The following is a 27438-nucleotide window of genomic DNA, read 5'->3' on the forward strand; positions in this document are numbered from 1 at the left end:
CGTATTTTACATTTTAGTCCCTTAAAAATGTGTTTAACTTTACATGTTATTGAACTTTTCTCTATATGAACTCATATCACATATATTCTTCTACAAATTAATTTTTTTTTGGTTTAGCAATATTTCCCCAAGAGTCATGCATGTTATTGCCTACAACTGTTTTACAGTTTTACATGTTCAATGGGACACTGCAGGATGACTACACCTCAATGTCTTTATCCATTCTATTGTTGACTGCAGACACACGGGCAAGTGATCTTCTGGTTGTCTGCTGTTAAGAACACTTGGCAGTGAACTTCTTAGATATGTCTCCTGATGCACGTTGTTTGTTTTTTTCTGGGGTATAAACCTAAGGAGTGGAGAAACTAGGTCATAGTATGTATAATCTCAAATTCATCAGGTAGTGCCATATATTTCTGAAAGTTACCCTCCACAGGGAGTGAAGACTTCCTGTTGTCCCACCCTTTTCCCAGTACTTTCAAAATCTAATCAATGTTGTGAATTATAAATGTTGTCACTATGGTTTCATTTTGCATTTCTCTGATTATGAACAGGTTGGATTGGTTTTTTTTTAAAGATGGTTCATAACCATCTGCATTTCTTTTTCAGGAAATGTGATGTTTTGGGCCAATTTTTCTTTGTATTTTTTTACTCTTTTAGGATTTCTTTATTCTGGATACTGACCTTTTTTATCAGGTAGACAAACTGAAAATACCTTCTATACATCATGGATTGCTTCACTTGTTTCATCGTCTTTTGATGAATAGAAGTTATTAACCACAACACAGTGAATCATTCACTCCTTTCCTTTTACAGTTAGTTTTAGAGTTTTAGGAAGTCCTTCTTTGAGGAAATCCTACTTGAGGACATAAAGACAGATAAAGAGCCCTGCTGCTGCTGCTGCTGCTAAGTCGCTTCAGTCGTGTCCGACTCTGTGTGACCCCATAGACGGCAGCCAACCAGGCTCCCCCATCCCTGGGATTCTCCAGGCAAGAACACTGGAGTGGGTTGCCATTTCCTTCTCCAATGCATGAAAGTGAAAAGTGAAAGTCAAGTCACTCAGTCATGTCTGACTCGACTGCGGCCCACCAGGCTCCTCCATCCATGGGATTTTCCAGGCAAGGTACTGGGATATTAAAATATAGGTCAATTTAAGGTGAACTAGTATTTTTATCGGAGAAGGCAATGGCACCCCACTCCAGTACTCTTGCCTGGAGAATCCCATGGACAGAGGAGCCTGGTAGGCTGCAGTCCATGGGGTCGCTGAGGGTTGGACACGACTGAGCAACTTCACTTTCACGCATTGGAGAAGGAAATGGCAACCCACTCCAGTGTTCTTGCCTGGAGAATCCCAGAGACGAGCGACTTAGCAGCAGCAGCATTTTTATATCTTAAGTTCAGTTTATTGCTAGATTCTTGTTTGCATCTTTGTTCATGAATGTAACAGACCTGTGATTTTCCTATCCTGACTTCATCCTCTCTGCTCTTGTTATTTAATGTTACAGTTGCCCAAAAGCTGGGGTTCTTTTATTTCCTATTTTCTAGGTGTTTGTATGGGATTGACATGATCTGCATCTTAAATGCTTGGCTGCTGCTGCTGCTGCTAAGTCGCTTCAGTCGTGTCCAACTCTGTGCGACCCCATAGACGGCAGCCCACCAGGCTCCCCCGTCCCTGGGAGTCTCCAGGCAAGGACACTGGAATGGGCTGCCATTTCCTTCTCCAACGCGTGAAAGTGAAGTCGCTCAGTCGTGTCCAACCCTCAGTGACCCCATGGACTGCAGCCTACCAGGCTCCTCCATCCATGGGATTTTCCAGGCAAGAGTACTGGAGTGGGGTGCCATTGCCTTCTCCGAAATGTTTGGCAGAAGTCTGCAAAACTCTCTGGATTTATTATTTTCTTTGAAGAGAGATCTTTAAAAATTACTAATTTGATTTCTTTGCTGGGGATAAGACTACTCCTAATTTCTACTTTTCTTGGATTAATTGCATTTCTCTAGAAATTTAACCATCTAAGTGTTCAAATTTATTGACAGAATTGTGATAACTTCTCCTCCACCTATTCTCTGCAGCTTCTGTAATTCACCATTCATAATTTTTATGTCTTGTTTTCCTCTCCATTAAGAATTTTTTCAAATAACCAACTTTGCTTTTTTGATATCTTTATTTCATCAAGTTCTGCTTTTATTTCCTTCAGTTTGGGGATGGGGTAGTCTGCTGTTCTTTGTCTATATGCCTGACATTGATATTTGAATTCATTTTTAGTTTAATATGTGCATTTTAGACTATATAGAGAAAAAAACATACTCCTAGATTTGCTTTAAATATACCCCACAAGCAGTTTGTAGTATATCATTGCTCTATTTTTTCCTCAAATTTTCATCATAGATTCTTCATTGATTTATGGCTTATTTAAAACTGTTTTTTAAATTTTATATTAATTTCTCACATTTAGGGATTTTAATCATTACTTCTTTTGAGAATTGCCATGTGATCCCATTTAGGACCACTTTTTTCATTTAACCAATATTGTTACATCAGTGAAATAAACAGATTGAAAATGTTTGCCTTCCTGGAGTTCATGCTTTGTCAGTTCTTGGAAATATCCCACATACTGGAATAGGAGGTGTATTCTTCATTTGTTTAGTGTAGTTGTACTATAAAGGACCATTACATTAAGATTCCTTTATTGCTAAAACCATGTATATCACTAGTGACTTTTTTGCCTGCTTATTACATCAATTTCTGTCACATTTGTTATAATTTCCTGCTGTTTGTGGATCTGTCCACTTCTCTTGTTTTTAATTACCACCCTAGGAGGCATATCCTTTTTAAAGGTAAGAATGAGTCTCAAATAATAACATGTCTTATCTTACAAAGTTTGCAAACAATGGACCCAGGATTCTAATTTAGTTGTCTCAATTATGGTAATATGAATTGTATGACTGCTGTCGTGTTTTGTCTAATATCCTTATCTAGTGACAACATGAGTCTCTCCCCATCCTATGCAAATTTCCTCCTCTCACACTTTAATTGAACTCCTAATCAGAGTTCCCAGCTTCCTGGTCAGCAGTGAATGTACACAGCACTGGCCATCATAGTATCCTGGGCCACACAAACCAAATGAGGCCAAAGAGAGTGCTTTCTTTGGAGACAAACATATCCATCTTTACCATATTGTTTCCCAATAGTTACTGGGTTACCAGCCATTTCTGAATGTATCAAGGTAGCTAGTTAGGATATAGAGAAGGAAATGGCAACCCACTCCAGTACTCTCGCCTGGAAAATCCCATAGACCGAGTCTGGTAGGCTGCAGTCCATGCGGTTGCTAGGAATCGGACATGACTGATCGACTTCACTTTCACTTTTCCCTTTCATGCAATGGAGAAGGAAATGGCAACCCACTCCGGTATTCTTGCCTAGAGAATCCCAGGGACGGGGGAGCCTGGTGGGCTGCCATCTATGGGGTCACACAGAGTCAGACACAACTGACGTGACTTAGCAGCAGCAGCTAGGGTATGTTAATGATGTTAATTTTTGTTTAATTATTTATCAAAGAAATTTTTCTTCTACATATGATATCAATCTAAAGAGATCCTGCATTTCCTTATTATTTCATCTCCACAGTTAGGATACATAATCTTCCATTTCTTTTAAATAATTACAGTGCCACCTAGAATTTACTGCAATGTTGAATAAAGCATGTTTTATTTAAAAAAACTATTAAGCATTTCCACTTCCTAGGCACTGTGTTAGGAGAAACTGTGCATTTGGAATGGACTAAGACACAGGTCCAGTCTGAAAGGACACAGTGCAGTACAAGTCATATTAGATGTGTGGAATTTAGGAGTGATAGGAATGTGGACAGTGGGGACAGTTCACTCTGCCAAGGGGAAGGCAGTTAGGGAAGTCTTCACAGAGGAGTTGACATTTGAGTTAAACTGCATCTTGAAATAAAAACCGATCAAGAAAGTATATTCCAGGAAAATGAAAAAAAAAAAAGATCAGCAAAGAGAAGAAAGATTCTCCACAACAAATATTAAATTGTCAAAGTGAATTTTAAATTAGTTTATTTTTATTCTTTTTTTGCTTTTGGCTGTTAAATTCCCATTTCTCACAGGCACTCAAATCAGGGTTTATAAATATGTGGTACCTATGCTGTCACTATCCCGCCTCTCATACCCACCATGGCAACTACCTCTAACTGAACAAAAAATTCTTTCCTCAGAGAGTCTACTCAACACTAAGTTCCGTGATTAATAAAGTATTAATAGAAACAGTCAATCATTATTAATAAAAGAGTGTATATGAAAGAAACTTGCTTACCATTTCTAATTCAATTGGGCAGAGACATGGGAAGAATGGACATCCAGACGTAAGGCAGGGAGGCCTGCATTTTTTAAAGGTCCAAATCTTAAGACTCCTCCCAGATTGCTTAAATTCTAATTTGTGGAGATGGGGGAAAGGCTTCAGTATTTTTCAAGCTTCACAAATAATTTCCAATATATTGACAAGCTTGAGGATGACTGCCATAAAGGGTCTGTGTTAGAAAAAGTCAAATACATCACAGATTTAAGAGCTGGGAGGATTACTGAATTACAACTCCTAGGAAGATAATGTTCTAGGGCAAGAGGGAGGTCCCTGAATCTGGACTCTGGTTAATACGGAGATACCAAGAGTGAAGATCCAAGGGGACAGGGCCAGAGATGTGAGCTGTGTCTATAAAGTTCAGCTGAAGAGCTGAACTTCATGACCTGATGCCAAATCTTAGAAATGGTTATTTCTTATTTTCATTTCTTTTTTTTTTTTTTTTTAGAAATGAGTAAGCACTAAAGCTTTAAGAGCAGTCAGTATCACAACTGAATGAGCTGAATTTTGCTACATTAAACTTTCTTTCAAGGTATTAAATTTGCATATGGGGGAGCCCATATACTTAAAAAAAATCAAGGAAATTACATTCTGCTGAATTTAAAAGAACATGCCTGCATAAACAGAATACTCCATAGTGCTACTATTTATTTGCAAGTTATTTTGACAACTCATTGTTTATTTAAAGTAATTAGAATTTGGGGTTAGATAAAGAGTATAGAAAGCATTGCTTTGAAAGCAGAGCCAATATCAATACTATCTGAATCTCTTACCTTTAATTATACTCCAATGACTCAAAATCTTGAGAGAGAAAGTCTTCAACTCTCAAGTTCATTCAGAATTTTAAAATTGCTCTCATGGGAGGACAGGAAGGATGAAAGAGTTTTCAAGACTTTCCTATACCTTAATGTCCTTTTTAACTTTGAATGTAAAAGCGTGTTTGTACTGACAGTACTATGAAATAAAGATCAATTCAAGTCTGTAATGAAGTTCAAAAGCACCTCTTTTTTTGCACAGGTAACAATTTTATTGATTTAAATTAGAAACTTCTAGTTGTGGGGAAGGAGAACAGGCAGGCAAGAGAGAGAAAACAGGTGATCTGTGGACCACAGCTGATCCTGAACTGCTCCCTAATAGAGAGAGAAGACTGAGGATTTCTGGAGTCAAACAAAAGTAATGAAGTGGAAAATGAAGTTTTAAATTCACACACATCACTGAATTTATCTATTTTCTTTTAGGCAACGTAATTTTACAAAAGTAAATTCGATCTCACATGATTTCACTCTTTTTCAATCTTTGGACTGAAAAGAAAGGTCTAAGCCTGTCTATAGTATACAAGTTCAAAATACTTAAATGGTCCATACTACCTGTTCAGCACAGTGCAAGTGAGCTATATTAATGTCTGATTAAAAATTACCTTATCTGTTCTTGGTTAAAAAGCACATTATCTGTTCTTTGCTCCTTGCAAGTTCCACTGAAGCATGCTCCCTAAGAGACAAAGAAAGAACTCCGTAAAATTCAGTTCCCGATATAGGGACCCTCTAGCCTGTCCTGGTGGGATAAGTACTGTCAGGAATGAAGCGCCCGCTAGAGGCCAGTATTCCAGATAGTCCCTTCCTATCCATTAGAACAGCTTTTCTCAAGAATACTCCCTGCAGGAACAGCATAGCATTACCTGAGAACTAGTTAGAATGCAAACTCTGGGGTCCTATCTGGCTTACTACTTTTGAACTACTATAACAAGATACCACAAACTAGGTATCTTAAAAAGAACAGAAATTTATTTCTTACAGTTCTGGAGGCTAGAAGTCTAAGATCAAGGTGCCAGCTGATTCAGTATTTGGTTGGAGCCCACTTCCTAGTTCATAGATTGCCCCTTGTAGCTATAATCTCACATGGAGGAGGTAGCAAGGGAGTTTTCTTGGGCCTCTTTTATAAGGGCACTAATCCCATTTATGAGAGCTCCATCCTCATGACCTAATCACCCCAGGTGCCCCACCTTCTATTATTATCACCTTGGGAATTAGGGTTTTAACATATGAATTTTGGGGACACAAACATTCAGATGATAGCACCACCTTAGGCCAACCTTTGTTATGAGTAAGAAACCTTTGTGGTGAGGTGCAGTAGTCTGTTTTAACAAGCCCTCCAGGTGATTCTGATTCTCACACTATCTTTGAGAATTACTCTCCTCAAACATGTCAGAGAATGAAGGTGTTACTGTGTAAAAACTTATAGAGGCATGAATTAAGCTAACCTGTCTTGCCTCCTAGCAGATTAAAAAAAACAAAAACAAAAACAAAAACTAAGTTGATGCTTGTATCAAACTAACACAAGGACTTATAATTTAGAAAATGTCATGAGGCCAAACTGTGGTTTAATGTATGAAAAAAAAGCTTTCAGCAACTCTGGAATTACCCTGAAAAAATGACTTTAAAGAATGATTGTGTCCCTTGACATAAACAGTAATGTAAGTGTATATAATGCCACAAACACAAGAAGAGTGTGGGAAACCTCAACAGCTATTCCACCACTGATGAAGAGGATTGAGTAGCTCCAAGGACCTTTACCCCTTCCCCTTTATTCAGGACTGCAATCTGCCATAGACCAGTTCGTGGGGTTATCTGACCACAGAATGAGGCTAAACATATGTACAGCTAAGAAGGAAATGAAAATAAGAATTAAAAAAAAAAAACACTTTCCATATTTTTCATGATCTTTTTTATTTAACATACATAGTACATGTAAACAACTGGCAAAAAATTCATAAAAATACAATTCCCCTATGCATTATCAATTTACTCTTGATACATTCTTTCATTTTCTCCTTAGTATCATTGTCCTATTTTAACACTACACTGTTTCTGCTAAGCAATTTTAAGAGGCTTATCTTTTTTAAGGAATACTGCCCCAACTTTTTTTTTTCCTTTCCTAATGTCATAGCAATAGCTATTTTTATCACTGCCTTGACCATCCTAACCTTCCTCACACTAAAGCAAAAATATTTTTAAATGCTAAAAATGCATAAAATACTGAGCTCTAATACTGTTTATCATGTATATAGAACCTACTACTACTCTGTGTTGCCATAAAAGATATTTATAACCTTCAGCACCGGCTGCTACAGATGTGACCAAGGCCGAGTGTGCAGTGTAGCCCAGGGCGTCTTTTCTAAACTGACTGGCCTAAAACATAATCATAGCTTGCTGGTGGAGCTAAATGAATAAATACTGCTATGAAAGGAGTCTTCTGAAAATAATAATTTAAAAAAAACCCTAATTTAACTAGTTTTATCTTTTCCCAGCATATAAAACAGTTATAACACCATTTTAACGTTTTTCCTATGTGGAATTTCAAATAATTACATGTAAACTTACTGGGAAGGGAATTATTTAAAGGTGGGAAAAATAGAGAATGACTTTAAAAGTAAAATTTAAAAAAGATAGTAAACGCTGGATGTACAAAACACATTTATGTGAGAAAGAATGGGAAATAAAACGGAGCACACACTTCTCCTCTCCCCACCCATGGTGGCTTTCATCCTCCCAGGCCTCAAGTGCCCACTTCCCATTTTTCTGCGTTGCTGCATCACTGCTTAAATTCTACTCCTAATCCAAACTCCCCAGATGCTTCCTTGTTTTCTAAAACTGGCTAAAGACCAAGACCAAGAAATAAGTCACCCAGTGAGCAAGAAAGAGGGAGAGGCACCTGAAGTCACTGACCATCTCGGCCAGAAGGAGGCTCCCTGGGAAAGACGGGCTCTGGGGCAGGCTCGGGGCTGCACGTGCCTCAGCCTGGGCTGTCTCGGCAGCTGTCTGTTCTAAGCAAGCTAGTGCTTCCCCCAGACCAGGCTTGTCCTTGGGCTCTGGAGAGAAGGCAGAAAGAGAACAGCTCTTCAGTGGCTTCCTGGAGCAGGCACCGGAAACCAGCCCTGAGGACTCAGGTCTCAAGGACAGTCCACAATGAGGTTAATCTGCCTGCAGTTAATAAAGAGAACACTGTGTAATTAAATGTGTAATCTGCCAGAGTCATGGTTTGCTTAGAACGTTAAATCTTAAAACCATTTCTCAGAACTATGAGGGTTCAGTGTTTTGTAGAATCTCATTTCACACAAATTAACTTCTAAGAAGCAAAAATTCATACTAGGAATTTAAAGCAGGTTGGAAAAGTTTCAAGATACAAATAAACAGATAAGAAAAAAGTAAAGAGGAAGACTGAATATATTAGTTCCTCATACTGAAGTGATGGTTTTTGAAACCAAAATTATAACATAAGGTTTAAGGCTTCGTCTTATTAAAGACAGGCAATTTTAAAAGTAAAATATAAAAACTCCATTCACTTATCATTACTTATTTACTGTGTGACCAAAAAACTAGTCATATTTATGGTATCTTAATAATAAAAGAAAAATTACCATACACTACAGTCTTCCACTATAAATTATATCTACTCACATATACATTAGTTGCTAGATGCATCTGTGGTTGTTCAAAATAGCTTTTCTTAAACAATTATACATGAAAAATTTTAAGTGGTTTAAAGTTATTAAAATATAAACATTCGAATACTACTAAAAATGAGAAAAATACGCAATTGTCATTAAACTTTTTAAACCAAGAATAAGTAACTGATAAGCAATTAAATGAGTAAATAGCACTTATTTGACAAAGAATATTGAGAAAGAAACAGACAAGCCAACATACACTAATGCCATGTGGTTGGCAGTTGTAGGAATCTGGTCCTAAAGACTAGGTCCAAGAACTTGGATTTACAACGGGCAGGAAATGCTTTATTAACAAGAGCAACAGAGAACAAAGAGTGTGAAGAAGGGAAATAAATTATAGGTCTACACAGCAAATATCCATGTCTGCCCCAGCTATTCTTTCTGAAATTGATGACAGGGGCTGACATGACTGAGGAGCTTACAATAATCACTGAAATGTTCGAAAGACAAGAGCAAAAGGCAGAGAAAAAAGCAAGGGGCATCAATAGTCCACAAACTGTAAAATCAGCCCCTACACAGTTCAGAAGTGACTATATTTTCACATCACCTTGTTATGACCCATCATATTTTTTTATACAGGTAGCTTTGCTCACTTTAGGACAAATATTTAAGTCAAGTACAAGCATATACTCATTTGCATAGCAAATTTTAAGGGGTGCATTGATATAGTAACCAACTGATAAAGGTTTAAGTATTTTTACATTCAGACTGACCAAATAAGACGTTTTCTATTTGAAAACAGTTACCTACAAAAGTTTTGGGAATCTGAATTAAAAACAAGGCATGAGTTATTAGCAAAACATGGAAACCATTACTGGTGGAATTCTCTGTAGGCAGCAGTCACTCCCCTATGACTTCTAAGACTTTGTAAACACTGTTCTGGAATACAGTGGTGAAGTGAGGCTTGGACTCCTTTACTAAGAGGTTGCATAAGGGAGGTTTCCCAGCATTAGCAGGATCTTCCACATCCCAGATTTCAGGCATACTGCATCCAGGCCTAGAAAAATTAATGTGCAGATTAAAAAAAAAAACCACTGTACGTTACATAATGGAAGATAAAGGAACACATTTTCCATGTTCCTACCCTCATTTCTTTTTTCACTTAAAATAAGTTAGCTTTCTTTAAAAAAAAAAAAAAATCAAAAATACCCTATCATAGTTATTTTTATTTAAGCTACCATAAATCCTTTCTAGAACAAGGTGAACACAGCAAAGGTGACAATAAAGAAAGAAAAAGACATATAATATACGTGAATTCAGGTGGTGGGGTAAAAGATCTCAGTTGAATTCTGCCTCAGCTACTTACCAAAAATGTGGTCTTGGGTAGTTCACTCAATCTCACTCTCCACATAGGTAAAATGGGACAGACCCATGATGTAAGGGACTATGGGAGAGACAGCATCCAGCATGGTGCCCAGCACATAGTAAGAGGAATACTGATGCAGATTATATACTGCATATACTGATGCAGAAAATTATACAGGATACCTCCAAGAGATCCCAGTTTTGGTTCCATACCACCACAATAAAGCAAATATTACATTAAAGTGAGTAACCAAATTTTTGAGTTATATTGCCAAGTGCATGTAAACGTTATGTTTATGCTGAGTTCTTTTAAGTGTGCAATAGAATTACATATCCTAATTTAAAAATTCGTTAATGCTAAAAAGTATGTTAACCATCATCTGAGTCTTCAGTGATAAGGCTTCATAATATTTTTGCTGATGGAGGGTCTTGCCCCAATGTTGATGGCTACTGATCGATCAAGGTAATGGTTACAGATAGCCTGGGTGGCTATGGAAATTTCTTAAAATAAGACAATATAATGATGCTTGCCACCTTAATGGGCTCCTTCTTTCATGAACGATTTCTCTGTAGCACACAATGCTGTGTGATGGCATTTTACTCACAGTAGAATTTCTTTCAAAATTGGAATCAATATTCTCAAACCCTGTCACTGCTTTATCAACTAAATTTATGTAATATTCTAAATCCTTTGTTGTTATTTTAACAATCTTCACAGCATCTTCACCAGGAGTAGAGTCCATCTCAAAAAACCACGTGCTGTGCTCATCCATAAGAAGTAACTTCTTATCTGCTAGTTTCATCATGAGATGGTAGCAATTCAGTTACATCTTCAGGCCCCACTTCTAACCCTAACTGTCTTGCTACTTGCACCATATCTGCAGTCCCTTACTCCACCGCAGTCTTGAACCCCTCAAAGTCAAGCAGGAGGGGTGCAGTCAGCTTCTCCCAAGCTCCTGCTAACTCTGAGACTTTGACCTCTTCCCAGGAATCACAAGTGCCCTTAATGGTATCTAGATGGGTGAATCCTTCCCAAAATGGTTTTCAACTGACTTTGCCCAGATCCAACAGAAGAATACTGGCTATGGCAGCTATACCCTTACAAAGTGTATTTCTTAAATTATAAGACATCGAAACAGAAATTACTTGAACTGTGGGGCTGCAGAATGGATGCTATGTTAGAAGGCATGAAAACAACGTTAATCTCATTGTACATTCATTCGAGCTTTGGGGTGACCGGGTGCATTGTCAATGAGCAGTTATATTTTGAAATGAATCTTTTTTCCCCAAGCAGGTCTTAACAGCTTATCATAGTCAGAAACCACATTGTAAGCAGTTGTGCTATCATCCAGGCTTGGAGCACCGGCAAAGTAGGTTTATCATAATTCAGTAGGGCCCTAGGGTTTTCAGAATGATAAATGCAGCACTGGCTTCAGCTTCAAGTCACCACCTGCTTTAGCCTCTAATAAGAGAGATCAAGCTCCAGGAGTTGGTTATGGACAGTGAAGCATGGCATGCTGCAGTCCATGGGGCTGCAAAGAATTGGACACAACTGTGCAACTGAACTAACTGAAGAGAGACAGCCTGTTCTTGGAAGATTTGAAGCCAGGTATTGACTTGTCCTCTCCAGCTATGGAAGTCCTAGATGGCATCTTCTTCCAATAGAAGGCTTTCATCATTGAAAATCTGTTGCTTAGTGTAGCCACCTTCAATAATGATTTCAGCTAGACCTGGATAATTTGCTGAAGCTTCTACATCAGCACTTGCTGCTTCATCTTGTACTCTGATATTATAGAGATGACTTTTTTCCTTAAACCTCATGAACCAACCTCTGCTGGTTTCAAACTTTACCACTGTGGCTTCCTCACCTTCTCAACCCTTACAAAACTAAAGAGAGTTATGGCCTTGCTCTAAATTAGTCTTTGGCTTAAGGGGATGTTGTGGCTGGTTTGATCTTTCATCCAGACCACTAAAACTTTCTCCATATTAGCAATAAGGGTGTTTCACTTTCTTATAATTCATGTATTAACTGGCGTAGCACTTTTCTTTCAAGAACATTTCCTTTGTATTCACTATGTGGCTAACTGTTTGGCACAAGAGGCCTAGCTTTTGACCCATCTTGGCCTTTGATATGCCTTCCTTACTAAATTTAGTCATTTATAACTTTTGTTTCAAAGTGAGAGACATGCAGCTCTTCTTTTCACTTGAACACTTAGAAGCCACTGAAAAATTATTAATTGGCCTATGTTTCAAAGAATAGGGAGGCACAAGGAGAAAGAGAGAGGGGAACAGCTGGTTGGTGGAACAGTCAGGACACATACAACATTCACTCATCAAGTTTGCCATCTTACATGGGTACAGTACAAGGTGCCCCAAAACAATTACAATAGTAACAGCAAAGATCACTGGTCACAGATCACCATGATAGATATAAAAATGAAAAAAGTTGAAATATTTTGAGAATTATCAAAATGTGACATGAAAGAGATGGGAATACCAGACCACCTGACGTGCCTCCTGAGAAATCTGTATGCAGGTCAGGAAGCAACAGTTAGAAGTGGACATGGAACAACAGACTGGTTCCAAATAGAAAAACAAGTACATCAAGACTGTATATTGTCACCCTGCTTATTTAACTTCTATGCAGAGTACATCATGAGAAACGCTGGGCTGGATGAAGCACAAGCTGGAATCAAGATTGCCGGGAGAAATATCAATAACATCAGATATGCAGATGACACCACCCTTATGGCAGAAAGTGAAGAAGAACTAAAGAGCCTCTTGATGAAAGTGAAAGAGGAGAGTGAAAAAGTTGGCTTAAAGCTCAACATTCAGAAAACTAAGATTATGGCATCTGGTCCCATCACTTCATGGCAAATAGATGGGGAAACAGTGGAAACAGTGGCTGAATTTATTTTGGGAGGCTCCAAAATCACTGCAGATGGTGACTGCAGCCATGAAATTAAAAGATGCTTACTCCTTGGAAGGAAAGTTATGACCAACCTAGACAGGATACTAAAAAGCAGAGACATTACTTTGTCAACAAAGGTCCATCTAGTCAAGGCTATGGTTTTTCCAGTAGACATGTATGGATGTGAGAGTTGGACTGTGAAGAAAGCTGAGCCAGAAGAACTGATGCTTTTGAACTGTGGTGTTGGAGAAGACTCTTGAGAGTCCCTTGGACTGCAAGGAGATCCAACCAGTCCAAGAAGATCAGTCCGGGTGTTCATTGGAAGGACTGATGTTGAAGCTGAAACTCCAATATTTTGGCCACCTGATGCGCAGAGCTGACTCATCTGAAAAGACCCTGATGCTGGGAAAGATTGAGGGCAGGCGGAGAAGGGGATGAGATGGTTGGATGGCATCACTGACTCAATGGACATGAGTTTGAGCAGACTCCGGCAGTTGGTGTTGGACAGGGAGGCCTGGCGTGCTGCAGTCCATGGCGTTGCAGAGTCAGACACGACTGAGTGACTAAACTGAATTGAACTGACATGGAGACACAAGGTGACCCTTTATTATTTACCAAATCCATTCTTACTTCCACTAAACAGTAACTGATATATTATTTTCAAATCTATTATATTACTGGTTTTATAATCACCAATGTATTAATAATAACTGATTCAGGAAAGTGTAAGAAGTGGATGAGTGGATGCAAGAACTACCTGGTGAAAGGTTTGATTATAAAGGACATTTGTCTCCTTAAAATGGCGAGAGCTGGGACATTCTTTAATCAAGTTATCAAACTTACCATCAGCAATAACAGAACAAAGTGACAGGTATCTCCAAAAGTAACATAATGGAAAGTACACAACACCATCTATGCAGTGTTCTTGCCAAATTTTGCCAGACTGAATTTAATAATGTGGAATAAGTTAGACAAATTCAAATGTGGGACATTCTTGCAAGACAACTGGCCTGGACTCTTCCAAATATCAATTAAAAACAAAAAAAGTGAAAGGGATTTCACAAATTTTACATTTTTAAAATGCTAAAAAACAGAAAAACCAAGGAAAAATTATAGAGATTTGACAACAGCTTGTGTTTTGTCATAGCTGCTTCACTTTTCCTTGTAAGAGAAAACACCATTTCCAACAAGTCCCTTTAATTACCAAGGGCAGCCCCATGACCCTGCTATTTACCACGAGGCAAGCACTAGACAGGAATGCACATGCTTTCTCCTTTTCCATAACATCTTTAATTTATTTTTTTTAAACATCTTTAATTTAAAGGGAACCTTCACTCAAAAGATGTCAAAATATGAACCTATCAAAATAAATAAGTAGAAGCCACTATCACCTCCAATGCCCTTCCTCAGAGGTGCTTCTATAAACAATCCAGCATGCATTCTGTTCGACCTTTTTTATTCACGTTCAGACATACAAGCACACAAAAACATAGGCACAGACATTTATATTCACAGGTGCTCCCGGGTTGCTTTTACAAAACTGAGATTAATCTGGGACTCCTCACTTAGCAATAGAAAGTGGTCACTGTCCAATTTCATGAAGACCTACCTTATTCTTTTTCATAGGTGTAGTACTTTTATGTATTATTTAATCACTCTTTCATGGATAGATATCTTGTTTCTCATTTTTGTCATTATAAAACAATGCTGATATAAATAATTTTGTGCCTTTATCTTTCTATAAGCTAAGTTTTTAGAAGCAGTGCTATCACCATGTCAAAACGTTATTCAATTTTCACTATGCGTCTATCAAATTATCTTCCAAAAAGGTATTATCAGTGAGTGTTCCCACAAAAGAGTGTTCAGTGCACACTTTTCTTCACACCCTCGCTGATATGAGATTCTATTAACCTATGAAGATATGACTGGGCTTGGGTTTTCCATCTTTTAATTTTCTCACACATACCAAGGCCAAACTGTTACTACACTGCAGGCCAGTGATAGTAGAGAGTGAAACACACACGAAGCACCAGCTACTGAGTTCAACTGCTTTCAGGAAAAGACGAGACAAAGAGCCGCCTTTGTGAGCTCTAAGTGTAACATCTTTTAGTTCTTGTCTGAGTTTTCTAAAGTTTCCTGAGGCCAGTCAGCTATGTCTTTAAAACAGCATTAGTGAAAATCTCAGTAATTTTCTTCTGAATTGATGTTTTTTACTTTTATGTCAACTCTATTATGGGAATTAATGAGAAGGAGCAGAGAATTGAGAATAAAAAAGGAGCTAATTAAAAACTGAATCTATAACTTGTATTTGAGTATATTTTCCTACTTGTATTTGAACACAGGGAATCAAGTAGTTCAAGAATAATCAAGCACACAATTAAGCCACTCTGTAAATGAGAGCACATAATACAGTGCCCACTGTGGCAGATATCAGTTTAAGCTCCAGGTGGATTAGTGCCTCTTCCTTTTCTTCTCCTATACTAGTTCCCCATTTGCTCCCCCTGTTCGGGCATATTTTTCTTTTCCAATCACATACAACTGTCTTAGGCTGGCATGACAGAATTGGAGAGTGAGGGCCAAAGCAGTAAGGAAGGTTCCAATTCTGATTGACAGCTCTGGCCAGAAACTCAGTTCTTCCCACTGTGAAAGTAAGAGTACTGAATATTAGTCCTTCTTCCCTTTCCTCTTCTGAGCCCTCCATTTGCTTCTCTGTCAGAACAGAGAGCACAGCTGTGTTTTGTTTCAAGCTTTGAGCAGAGTGCACCTGCCTAAGACTTTCTGAGACTTACAATCCTGTAGAAGATGGAGAGTGTCGTTACTGAGGGGGAACCAGATAAGAGGAAGCCACTTCCTCTTTTTCCTCTCTCTCCACTCCTGCTGCCCAAACACAACAAGGGCAATCAGTGCAGCAGGGGAAATCCAGCACAAACCTCCACCCCACCCAACTCTCAGCCTTGTCCCTGGAGGTGAGCTCCAAATGAAGAGGATCAGAAGCCAGTTAATTCACTGCTGACTTTGTGCAGTGTCCAAGATTTATTGCCATACTTCCTAAATTTGTCTTTTGATCCTTTCTTGTGTACAAAAACCAGTGCTCTGCCCATCAGAATATGAGACTACTACAACTATGCAAATCTAAGGAGCTCTATCAACATCTTAGAATAAAGAACGCCAGCCTCTGCAATTTTCACATATTCAAATATGCATGGGTCTAGGGAAAAATGAAGACTCTTGAATCAAGGTTCATCATTTGTTTGGGGAAGAGAGCTCACAAAACAATTTTTATGTTCCAGTAACTTACAGGTGTTTCAGGTTGGCATCACTGAGTCAGAAAGTAAACCCTGAGACAGTAAAGACCCCAGTGCTGGCAGAAATCTGCCAAGAAACTGAGTCCTTCTGATTGTAAATGTCAGGCCAACATTCATTTATTACAATGTCTTCATCAAATTGTTATGAGAGATGCTTACAACTTTTTGTCCTAAATTTATATAACAAAGTTAAAGGTTATGTATATAAGTTTCATACATATCCTTATGTTCATAAAGACGTGGAGCATTTTCTCAATTATGATTCAGTAACATTTTCTGTAGATCTTGATTAAATTCCAGTCACTTGGGACATACTCACTGGAAAATCATTCAACAATAAACAATTATTTGAGTTTCCTTGTGGGCAACACTTGATAGACACTGCCTCAGAACTACTTTTACTCCTGAGTCAATATTTAATCATTTTATCTTAGCACCTTCGTGTATCACTGAAATACATGGTGAATGAGATTGATTAAGCCACAGATATAGCAATCTCCTGAAGATTTCTGTTTACTTAAAGAGTAATGAAAATTAAAAAAAAAAATAGTGTTCCATAAAATATCCTTGATTTCTGATAAAAACTACTTTCTATATTCCTTATGGGATGACGCTTCAGTATTTTAATAGTAAGCTATCATTTGCTTTCGGCTTCCCTGGTGGCTCAGAGGGTGAAGTGTCTGTCTACTATGCAGGAGACCTCAGTTTGATCCCTGGGTCAGGAAGATCCCCTGGAGAAGGATACAGCAACCCACTCCAGTACTCCTGCCTGGAAAATCCCATGGTCTGAGAAGCCTGGTAGGCTACAGTCCATGGGGTCGCAAACAGTCAGACGCGACTGAGCAACTTCACTTCATAACTTCACTTCACCCAAGTGCAACATTTCTAAATAGTCTACTTTGCTGCTGCTGCTGCTAAGTCGCTTCAGTAGTGTCCGACTCCGTGAGACCCCACAGACAGCAGCTCACGAGGCTCCCCCATCCCTGGGATTCTCCAGGCAAGAACACTGGAGTGGGTTGCCATTTTCTCCTCCAATGCATGAAAGTGAAAAGTCAAAGTGAAGTCGCTCAGTCGTGTCCGACTCCTAGCGACCCCATGGACTGCAGCCCACCTTTAGAATTCATATTTGCTTTGAAATCTTACCAACTCTTATTGCTCTAATGTGCTTAGTGAACTTCTCTGTGGAAATAGAAAAAATTTAAAATATAAACCCAGGAGAATAGGGGTTGCTGTAATGTTAATCATTTGCCCACTCAAATAAGACACAAACAGTAAGACAGAAGCTTCACTCTAAGTCAGAAGTTCCCCAACCTTTTTGGCACCAGGGACCAGTTTCACGGAAGATAATTGTTCCAAAGAAGCGGGGCAGAGGAAGGCTTCAGGATTATTCAAGTGCATTACACTTATTGTGCACTTTATTTCTATTATTACAAAGCTCCAACTCAGATCATCAGGCGTTAGACCCAGATGTTGGGGGATCCCTGCTCTAAGGTGAATTTGGGAGAGGGTCCCCTCTATCCCAGGACATAAGTTGTAGAGATGTGGAACAGATAAAGCTGCTGGACTTCATTACAGTGAGATTCTCCACTACTTGGCTTCAACTCTACAAGTCTTTTGAAAGAAAATACATCCAACTTTAGAGTTTTTAAAAAAAACACCAAAGACAAGTGTGAACAATTTGGGAAATTATCAATAAGTGCACATACAAAGGAAATGTGCACATGCAGATCATTACAAATTAAAAAGATATTTATAATGATTTGAAAAGAAAAAAACTCCAAATAATTATTAGAAAGGTTTTTTGGCTTATACTTTGCTAAATATTATGTATGTTTCACACATACAACTAGTAAAGCACTTTCCATGAGACTGAATTAACTTTAATGTCCTATGAATATAAAGTACTGTTGCTGAGTACTCACTTGGATCTTCTTATACACCACGATTCTTCCAGAATGTAGTAATTCACTTGTAACTTTATCAGTTCTCGCTTCACTTCTTCAGCTGCTTTCCGACTATACATCGAATATACTATTTTCGTTCTGGCTCTGTCAAGAAAATTAATTGGGCAGAAGATTTTCAAGATCAAAAGAATGCAATCAACCTATTTGGACAGAAGTACTGAATGGAACTAGAAGAAAGACTCTATAGAAAAATCAGGTCAAGAGGACATTCTTCACAAGAGCTCCTGGCTCAGGGGCACTGGGGAGGTCAACCAAAAAAAGGCACAAGCAGCACAAGAGTACTGAGAGAAGAAGTTCAGTTTAATGAATCTTTTCATCGCCAAACTCAGTCTTTTGGCTTGTTTGATTGCTTGATTTAAATTTCCCATCACTCTATCACAGATACGAGTACGAGCTACACAAAGACAACTACAGGACTACTTTAAAGGTTTGTTGTTAACTTTAAAGGTACGACAGTCCTAACTTTGATAACCAACAATTAGTATTAAATGGCTCTCCATTTTATTCATAATTAAAACAAAAAACTAAGTTTATTCAACACAGTTGCTCCAGAAATTAGTTTGCTAAAATTGATTTTTTAATGAAAAAGCTTTTTTATTTATAAAAGGTATGGCCCACTGTTACATAAAATATTAATAAGATCACCAATCACTTAGGAAATGACTAGCTGACCAACCTAGAAATTAAATGAAAATTTAATCTTTTTCCTTTTCAGAGAGAACATGGGCTTCCCTGGTGGCTCAGACAGTAAAGAATCTGCCTGCAATGTTGGGAGACCCAGGTTCAATCCCCGGTTTGGGAAGATCCCCTGGAGAAGGAAATGGCAACCCACTTCAATATTCTTGCCTGGAGAATTCCATGGACAGAGGAGCCTAGTGGGCTACAGTCCACGGGGTCACAAAGAGTTGGACATGACTGAGCGACAAACATTTTCAAAGAGAACACAACATTCTAACTTATGAAAAAATAGTAGGAAAAAAAAAAAACATGATCATTTCAGTAGAACTATATTGGTGAAAATTAGAGAATAAAAAATAAAACCTCTCCTTGAATTAGATTCCATTTCAACTGACTCCTCAAAATTCAAGAAAAATATCCTATGAGAAAACCTTAATAAAAACTATAGGCTAATGAATTTTCTGGAGGAACTTAAAGGTGATGATAACTAATAAGGACCTGGGTGTTTTGGAGCCCTGTATAACACAGACACTGTGTGATTTCTTTATGCTGCCAAGGAGAGAAGAGAACCCCAAAGACTGCAGCTTTATTGTCCTATGGGGCCTTAACAGTTTGCACTGAACTTAACCATGTTATCTCAGTATTCTTTGTCCCCAGCCTCTATATACTCCAGTTCGCCATATCCTTTTTGAAACACTTCTTGTTATGCTGCTGGTTCCCTCACTCATTTTCTATTTGTATGAAAAACTTGTTTTCAACAATGTGATAATTGTGTACTAACCTTAAACCCGCATCTTCATAATGTGGATGATTCACAACGGGCCGAAGTGCGGAGAGTTTAACACTTGCCATTGTGGGCATGGCACCCGCAAACACTGCATCTGCAAAGCAGGAGCAAAGGGCTTAGGAAGACCCCTGGGGGACGTGACAAGGAGTCCCCCTCTGGTCAGCTCCGTTACTTCCCAGGTAAAAAAGCTGAGGCCTGAATCGTGACATAAAGATTCAGTAACAGAACCAGAATGAATTGGGTAGCTGATAAAATGGTGGTCAGCAACCAAGTCTGGATAAAATATTTTCCTTGCAAGACAAAGCCTCATCACTGAAGATCTCTGTTTCTTTTGGTTGTTTGTTTTTAGTGTCTTTTCCTGATTCTAAGAAGAAGTAACACATTGACTAGAGAAGTTTTACAGCACCAAGGAATTCTGAAAGATGATTTGATATTCAGTTCAGTTGCTCAGTCATGTCCGACTTTCCGACCCCATGAATTGCAGAACGCCAGGCCTCCCTTATGACAACAAAAAGTTCCCTTTGGATACATGAATCAAGTATCATATTCCTTGAGTTCATTTCAAGAAGGAATGTGAAGGACTGAGATTAAAAATTAATCAGGAAAATAAGCATACCATAAATCATTTTAAACTGTGCCATGCAAAACTTTGGATATATTTTTTAAAAAATTAGAATTTATGGAAAACAGAGAAATAAATTATTAAGAAAATACTTACAACATTTCTTTAGCAAATTTCATAAGCAAGATTAACATCTCTCTCTTTCTAGATAATCGAGAAACAGGGTTTCTTAGAAAGATTAAAACCACTGGAAGTAACTAAGTTGAAGGTTATGCACTTGTATATAAAACCATAGGGAAAACCACAGCTAAATAATAAGACTTTTTTTTACCCGGTTTAGTACTATATTTAATCCATTCTATAAGTTCTTCTTGTGGCAAATTGCTGAATTCCCCTACAATATTCCACTGGGTTTGTAAATTTGCAGAACCTTGTATTGACATTGCTGCTAACACAGCAAAAACAACAGCACCAGGATGCACTTTGCAAAAGAGCCATCCAAATAGCTGAAATCAAATAAAGAACACATTGACAATGGTTAGTACAAGCAGCCTGCATCCTGAAATAAGCAAAAGTTCTTCCCAGAGAAGAATACAGTCTCTGCTAGCATCCCAGATACAGGACTAATAATTCGAAGGAAAAGTTCCAGAAACAATAACCTGAGGGGTCGAAAGAATTCTACCATTAGCTTTATATAGGTGGGACATGGTTTAAGAAATTCTTCTCTTAATTTGCTCTCTCTACTTCCAGGTTCCAGTAAGGTCAGGCCTACCTAAATAATTTGCCAAACTCAGTGCAAAATAAAAACATGGGTTCCTTGACTGACAATTTTTAAGACGTTCAAAGCAGCGAAATAGCTATGCATCAATCTCGGTGCAGAGTCCTTCTGAGTGTGGGCCCCTGTGCGATCACTGCTTTCTGTCAATATCTACATAGTTACCATTCATGAATTTAGCCCGCACTGAATGAGTGTTTGTTGTATGCCTAGGACCATTTTAGAAGTTAAAAGGATAAATGATCTGCTGTGGCCCTTAACCTTTGGAAAGATTATAACAAAACCATGAAGAACTTTAATTATAACAATTTAAAGAACTTTGGGCAATTCAATATTATTTTAGAGCCACTTAATAACAAAGGCTGGGGTAAAATTATCACAGCATCTATAATACCGACATAACAATCATCTCACCTGTCTTGAGCAGATCAAGGAAGCCATAACACACATGTGTGGTGTCAAGAAGAGCTTTAGTCTCATAATTAAAACACCAAGGACTGTATATGCTAGCAGTTGCAATGCGTGATAAACCAGCTGAAAGACAGAGAACATATTTTTTACTCCTAATATGTGTGAAGTTTAAGAATATATTGTTAAATTGGTGAATATACTAGAAAAGAGTACTTTTTCTTAGAAACAATATTTTGATTTCTGAAATAAACAAGTCTTAAAATTCACTTTCAAACTTCTCCATTTTATTAGAGGGCTAAAATTATAAAATCCTTAAGGCAAGTGGACCTATAATTCCACTCAGAATCAAGTCTGGGGTTAATAAAGCCCACACTTCTGAACCAGGTGGAAATATGAAATACAGTATCATCAACTATAGTCACCATGCCATTGCTAAGAAAGAGGATCCTAAAAGTCTTCATCACAAGAAAAAAATTTTTAGTAACTATGTATAGTAAGAATTTTAACTAGATTTACTGTGGTGATCAATCCACAAGGTATGCAAATTCAAATCAGTATGCTGTACATCTGAAACTAGCATTATATGTCAATTATCCCTTATTTAAAAAGAAACAGGCTGAATCACCAGGAAATGGGAACAGCAGCCAGTCACATCTCTGAGGCCTCTCTGGGCAAGGTGAGCAGAGAGGAAAATGATCTCCAATCATGTCAAAGATACTCTGCAACAGTGCCTAAATGGACCCCAGCAGTGAACTGCTATTACCTTGATGATGATCAGAACAGACCAAGTGAGTTTCCTAGCTACCTACTTTAACAAATGAATGGTCATATTTGCAGTATTCTCATAAAAATGCATACAGGCCTATTTAAAGTGAGAAAATGAATAGAAAGAAAAGTCCAAATATATACAAACATTAAAACAAGGCACACTTTGGTAATATTAAGTCTTTACCTCTCCATGATCAAACTGGTGTTTTCTGAAATGAAAAAAGAAATACTACCATTGAATCACCATTGAAGCACTTCAATCATGTGCATTTTTACCTGACAAATATGAGTTTTACAACTTCTATAATATTCCCTCAGGACACATACATGTAAACCAAAATAACTAAAAGTTATAAACCAAACAGATGCTACAGTCTTTTAAAACAATTTATTTTGCACATCCCACATATCTGACTACATGGGTATTTTTAGGCCAACAAGACTTGCTGGCTGCCATGTATCACATACCTCACAAGTAATATCCTGACAAAGCAGGGAGCCCTCACAGTCCCATAGCCCTACTTCCTGTCCCCAGCAGTCCCTTGGCTCCCACATAAACTATAACTGCCACAGAGACAATATAGGAAGCCACACACAAGACTTTTTCACAGCAGCAGTTCTGAAACAAAAAATAGTCACAAAATGCCACCTTTAGTTTTGCTTGATGTTAATTTCCTAAGAAAGGATACATCTTTATAGGCCTATCCCCCCCACATCTCACTCTGGTCCCCTTCCCAGCACCCCAACCCTGTGTTGAGTCTCATCACAGCACTGAGAGCAAATTTCAAAAATGGGAATCCAGATATGCCATTCTTAAGACTTTCTAGTTGGTTATGGGTTTGCTTTTTTTTGGTAATTACACATAGTCTTCTTTAGATGGTCCCCATCTTTCACCCTTGAAATTCACCTTCTACCATGTTCCCTCTTGACCAACTGTGCTCCGTCACACTAGACTCATTTTACGCCTTAAAACATCAGACAGCTCCTTTGACTCCCATATTCAGTGCCTCCCACCTTGATCACTCACACTCCATTTCCCTGTTTTATCTTCTCATAGAAAATAAAATGTTCACTTATAGGTTTACTTGAGTATCCTCTGACTCCCCCTACTGAAATGAACCCTTCAGGAGGACAGGGTACAAATCCATCCGTTCACTCAATTTCATTGAACACTGAAGACACAGCAGTAAATAAGATGGGGTGGGGGGGAAACTGTGCCCCAGAGTTTACATATAAGTTGAAGGAGACAAACAGAAGCAAATAAGCAAACATTACATGGCAATAAATACCATGCAGAAAAAAGGAAACCAGGGAAAAGATGCAGGAAGTACTGGATGTCCACGGTGGTATAAATTTATCTGTGTGGTCACCAACTGAGTGAACTCTTAGCAGAGCCTTGAGGACCTGAGAATTGGAGCCTGAGGATCCCCGGTGGAAGAGCACTTCAGGCAGAGAGAACAAACATGACAAAGCCCCATGGTAGCAGAGAAGGAAATGGCAATCCACTCCAGTATTCTTGCCTGGAGAATCCCATGGACGGAGGAGCCTGGTGGGCTACAGTCCATGGGGTCACAAAGAGTCAGACACGACTGAGCAACTTCACTCACTCACTAACTCATGGCAGCCGGCTCCTTGGCAGGCTGACAGTAAAGACGGCATGATTAGAGAAGAGGGAGCCAGAAGGAAAATGAGCTGAAGAAGATCCAGCAGAAGTGTGCTGACAGGGAAGCACATTCAGAGGCTCAGTACTGCGTTCACAGAATTTGAGATTCTCACCAGACACCCAAATAGAGATGACAAACACTGAGTCTATGTATAAATCTTAAGTTCAAGGGAGAAGTCTGGATCAGAGATACAAATATACAACTTGATAACACATGCCTTCTCTATGCTAAACACTGAAATATTTCAAGACCTAAGACCTAGAACAATGCCTAGCAAATACAGTTCAATTCTTTTTTTTTTTTGAATGAATGAACAAATGATTCAATTAACCCCTAATCTAGGTAATCTGGGTAGCATAGTATCTGATTGGACGATTTGGTTTCAAAAATACTGATGTACTAGCAAAGAGTAAATATATTAGGCAAATGAAGGAAGTGAATGGGTCCTCCTTTATTCTTCTTTCATTCCAAGTACAAATTATCCATTACCATTTATTAAGCACCTAGAATGTTAATATGACCATTACATTAATGTTAATATGACCATTAATATGACCATTACATTAACTCTGATCTTACAACTATTTATTATCCCAACTGACAGCTAAGGAAAGCAAGTCACAGAGCTAGTAAGCAGCAAAGCCAGGTCTATATATTGACTGGTTTCAGAATCAATACATTTTCTACCTCATCATACTGTCTTTATCCTCCTTTAACCCCTAGGTCCCTGAATAAAGGAGACACTCGTGCTCACATCTTGAGAATTAAAATGTGTATCCTACCCCTCCCCTTTTTATATTGGCATATGACTTTGGTACTTAATGCAAAATGAAATGTCAATGTGCCTTTCTCCTTTCCAAAAAGCTCTGATCCTACCTAGATTGAGAGCCCCATGAAGCTCAGTGTTTTTCTAAAATTATTTCTATAGTTGAGTTATTATTGAAAAGACTCTCTTGTTTCTGTGAAAAGTTCTACCTTTCTCTTCCAGATGCATACTATAGTTATAACCTTTAGCCCTTTTCTGAGCTCTTAAAAATTTTTCATCTCAATCGAAAATAAATGTTGGCTTTATGTACTAGAAGCTTTTTCCTTTTTCCCAGCCCTCAAAGGTGTCGGGTAGAAGCAAGGGTACAGTTACAATAAATTGCTTCTAAATGAGAACCAGAGTGCATGCAATAATTTATCACTGCAGAGGTTAAAGAACAATACATAAGGCTGTGTTATAAAAGAAAATATACAGACACACAAATTCAACAATCTCTACTGCCCCCCAAAAAACTCACAAAAGAATGAAACTAGAATTAAAACTTCTTTTACTCCATCCTCTAATCCTATCCCCTACTAATAATTATGTTTTATCTTTCCACATCCCTATGTACAAATAAACATATAAAATCTTCATATTTAAAATAAAAGTATAATCATCCTTTATATGTTTTATAATTTTCAATTCAAAGATGTATGATGAAATATCCATAAAGAATTCTACTTTCTGACTGGCTCATAATTAAACCAATCCTGTACTACCGAATACTTTGGCTGTTTTCACTTTCACATTTACACACCACCACAGTGGGCATCTCTGTACCATCACCTCTGCATTTCTATGAGCGTTTCTAGGGGACACATTTGCATCGGTGAAACTGCTGGGTTAAAGGACAGGCCCACCATATGTTTTGCTTTACTGCCCTACCACCCTTGCAAGCACTGGGTATTAATTTTTACAAACCTGGCAAGTAAAAAGGTTTCCACATTACCATGGGACTGAGCATTTTTTTCATGTATCTATTTACTCATGCATAAGCCTTTATCACTCAACTACTATTCTTTCCTCATATGCCAGGCACTGCATATAAACTGCTGAACTGAACAGAAATGGCCATCCCCCCTTTCAGGAGATACAGGCAACAACACTGCAGTTTGTAAACACATGGTGAAAAATGCTGAGAGAAAGAAAAAGGGTGTGACAGTGGAGAATAACAAGCAAGGAGACAAGGGATCTACTCAGAGATGATAGGCAGAAAAGGCTTCTTACAGGAGGTGACATTTAGGCAAAGATTAGAGAAGTGAGTCATGCCAAGACAGGCTGTGGGAAGCAGGGGGCACAATTACGGGCTTAGGGCACAACCACTGCAAGGGCAGGAAACTGATTTTCCTGGTCAAAGAGAGCAAAAGAGATTCGTGGGACATGAGTATAGTGGGAAAGCGAAAATGGGAATGTGTTTTCTCAGCTGCCTGTGTGTACCTTTCACTCATTTTTCAAATGGGTTTTTAGCATTTTTCTTGTTAATTTATAGAAGTTCTTTATGTGTGATGGTCATTACTACCTTGTTATGATCTGCAAATATTTCCCCCAAGTTGTATTTGCTTTGAATAATGCTTATGGTATTTTACCATAGAATTTATCTGGTCAACCATATCAACCTTTCCTTCTACCTTATCGGTTTTATGCCATTCTTAACAAGGCCTCTAACTCTAACATTATGATAAACTCTTGGTTTATTTGGGAGTTTCATTTTTCTCTATATTTAAATCTTTGATCTATCTGGAATTTATTTTATGTAAAAAGTGAGGTATGATCCACTTTTACATTTCCCTCTTCTTCTGTCAAAAGGCTGTCCATTGGTCCTAAAACCATCAACAGAGTAATTTGCTTTACCTGCCAAACTGAAGCACAAAGCTGTGTCCTTCAAGTAGAAATACGTGTAGGGCTACTGTCAGAGCATACTGGATGGGGCTTAGAGACAAGTAAGTGATGTGCTTAGCTCTGCTCAGAGAGGGAATAAGGATAAAAGCAGAGAAGGGGGATGGCAACAACTGAAACATCAGTTATCAAATGTTGCGTGCACAACACATAACTATAAAATTAATACCCTGTAAATACCTACTTAATAAACTGGAGGAAGTAACAAAGTCATTAATGCCATATTTACCTTACATGTGTCTGCTGTTTAGTTAAGACAACCCACATGTCACTAATAACCTGCAAATAGATTTTTAAACACTTTATAACAGCTGTATTGGAAAAAAAATTCAAGTAACATTTTCTAGACTTTCAAACTTTTACTTACTTTAAAATACAGAAGTATGGAGATAAGAAGTAACTCAGAAATAGTAATTATGACAACAGAATCTTACATTTGTATATGTACTTAAGCATATCTATAATCAACCCTGTTCAGATAGGTTTTATTATCATGTTATAAATGAGCAACAGGCTCAGAAGGATTGAATGATCTTCCTGAAGGTGGACAACAACTAAGAAGGGTCTTGAAACCTGACCTTTCAGCTTCTAATTCACCTTTACTGAATTCCACCACATTCAGGTTCTTGGTAGTGCCTCTACTTAACTATACACTATACAGGAATAATAACTATGATGTCCAAACAGGAGGGTAAAGGGGCCATCTGATTCTCACTCTTCCCTTGCTTTTTAAT

The 27438-nt window shown here is 38.2% G+C and overlaps 1 protein-coding gene and 1 long non-coding RNA gene across 3 annotated transcripts in view; both read right to left on the reverse strand.

The window, feature by feature from the left end:
- LOC147374209 (uncharacterized) overlaps positions 1 to 6299 on the reverse strand; it is a 50864-nt gene extending 44565 nt beyond the window's left edge. Inside the window, exons 1-3 of the long non-coding RNA XR_015162529.1 lie at positions 6158 to 6299; positions 5784 to 5854; positions 206 to 349 (exon numbers count right to left, since the gene is read on the reverse strand). This is a non-coding gene — a long non-coding RNA (uncharacterized LOC147374209). The remainder of the gene's footprint in view (positions 1 to 205; positions 350 to 5783; positions 5855 to 6157) is intronic.
- Positions 6300 to 7070: 771 nt separating this feature from the next.
- Positions 7071 to 27438, reverse strand: part of DPY19L1 (dpy-19 like C-mannosyltransferase 1) — a 92984-nt gene continuing 72616 nt past the window's right edge. The window contains exons 16-23 of one of the 2 annotated variants that reach the window (XM_086396522.1): positions 26934 to 26983; positions 22521 to 22545; positions 21572 to 21691; positions 20714 to 20888; positions 19815 to 19914; positions 18314 to 18439; positions 9686 to 9867; positions 7071 to 8343 (exon numbers count right to left, since the gene is read on the reverse strand). In XM_086396522.1, the coding sequence (XP_086252648.1) occupies positions 9711 to 9867; positions 18314 to 18439; positions 19815 to 19914; positions 20714 to 20888; positions 21572 to 21691; positions 22521 to 22545; positions 26934 to 26983 (753 nt within the window). In that variant the 3' untranslated portion in view covers positions 7071 to 8343; positions 9686 to 9710. Of the gene's footprint in view, positions 9868 to 18313; positions 18440 to 19814; positions 19915 to 20713; positions 20889 to 21571; positions 21692 to 22520; positions 22546 to 26933; positions 26984 to 27438 lie in introns of both variants that reach the window. The other variant, XM_086396523.1, reaches the window with a different exon arrangement.

Source organism: Bos grunniens, chromosome 4 (assembly GCF_055505025.1).
Source record: "Bos grunniens cultivar Pamir isolate PY7600 chromosome 4, Bosgru_T2T1.0, whole genome shotgun sequence".
Taxonomy (NCBI): Eukaryota; Metazoa; Chordata; class Mammalia; order Artiodactyla; family Bovidae; genus Bos; species Bos grunniens.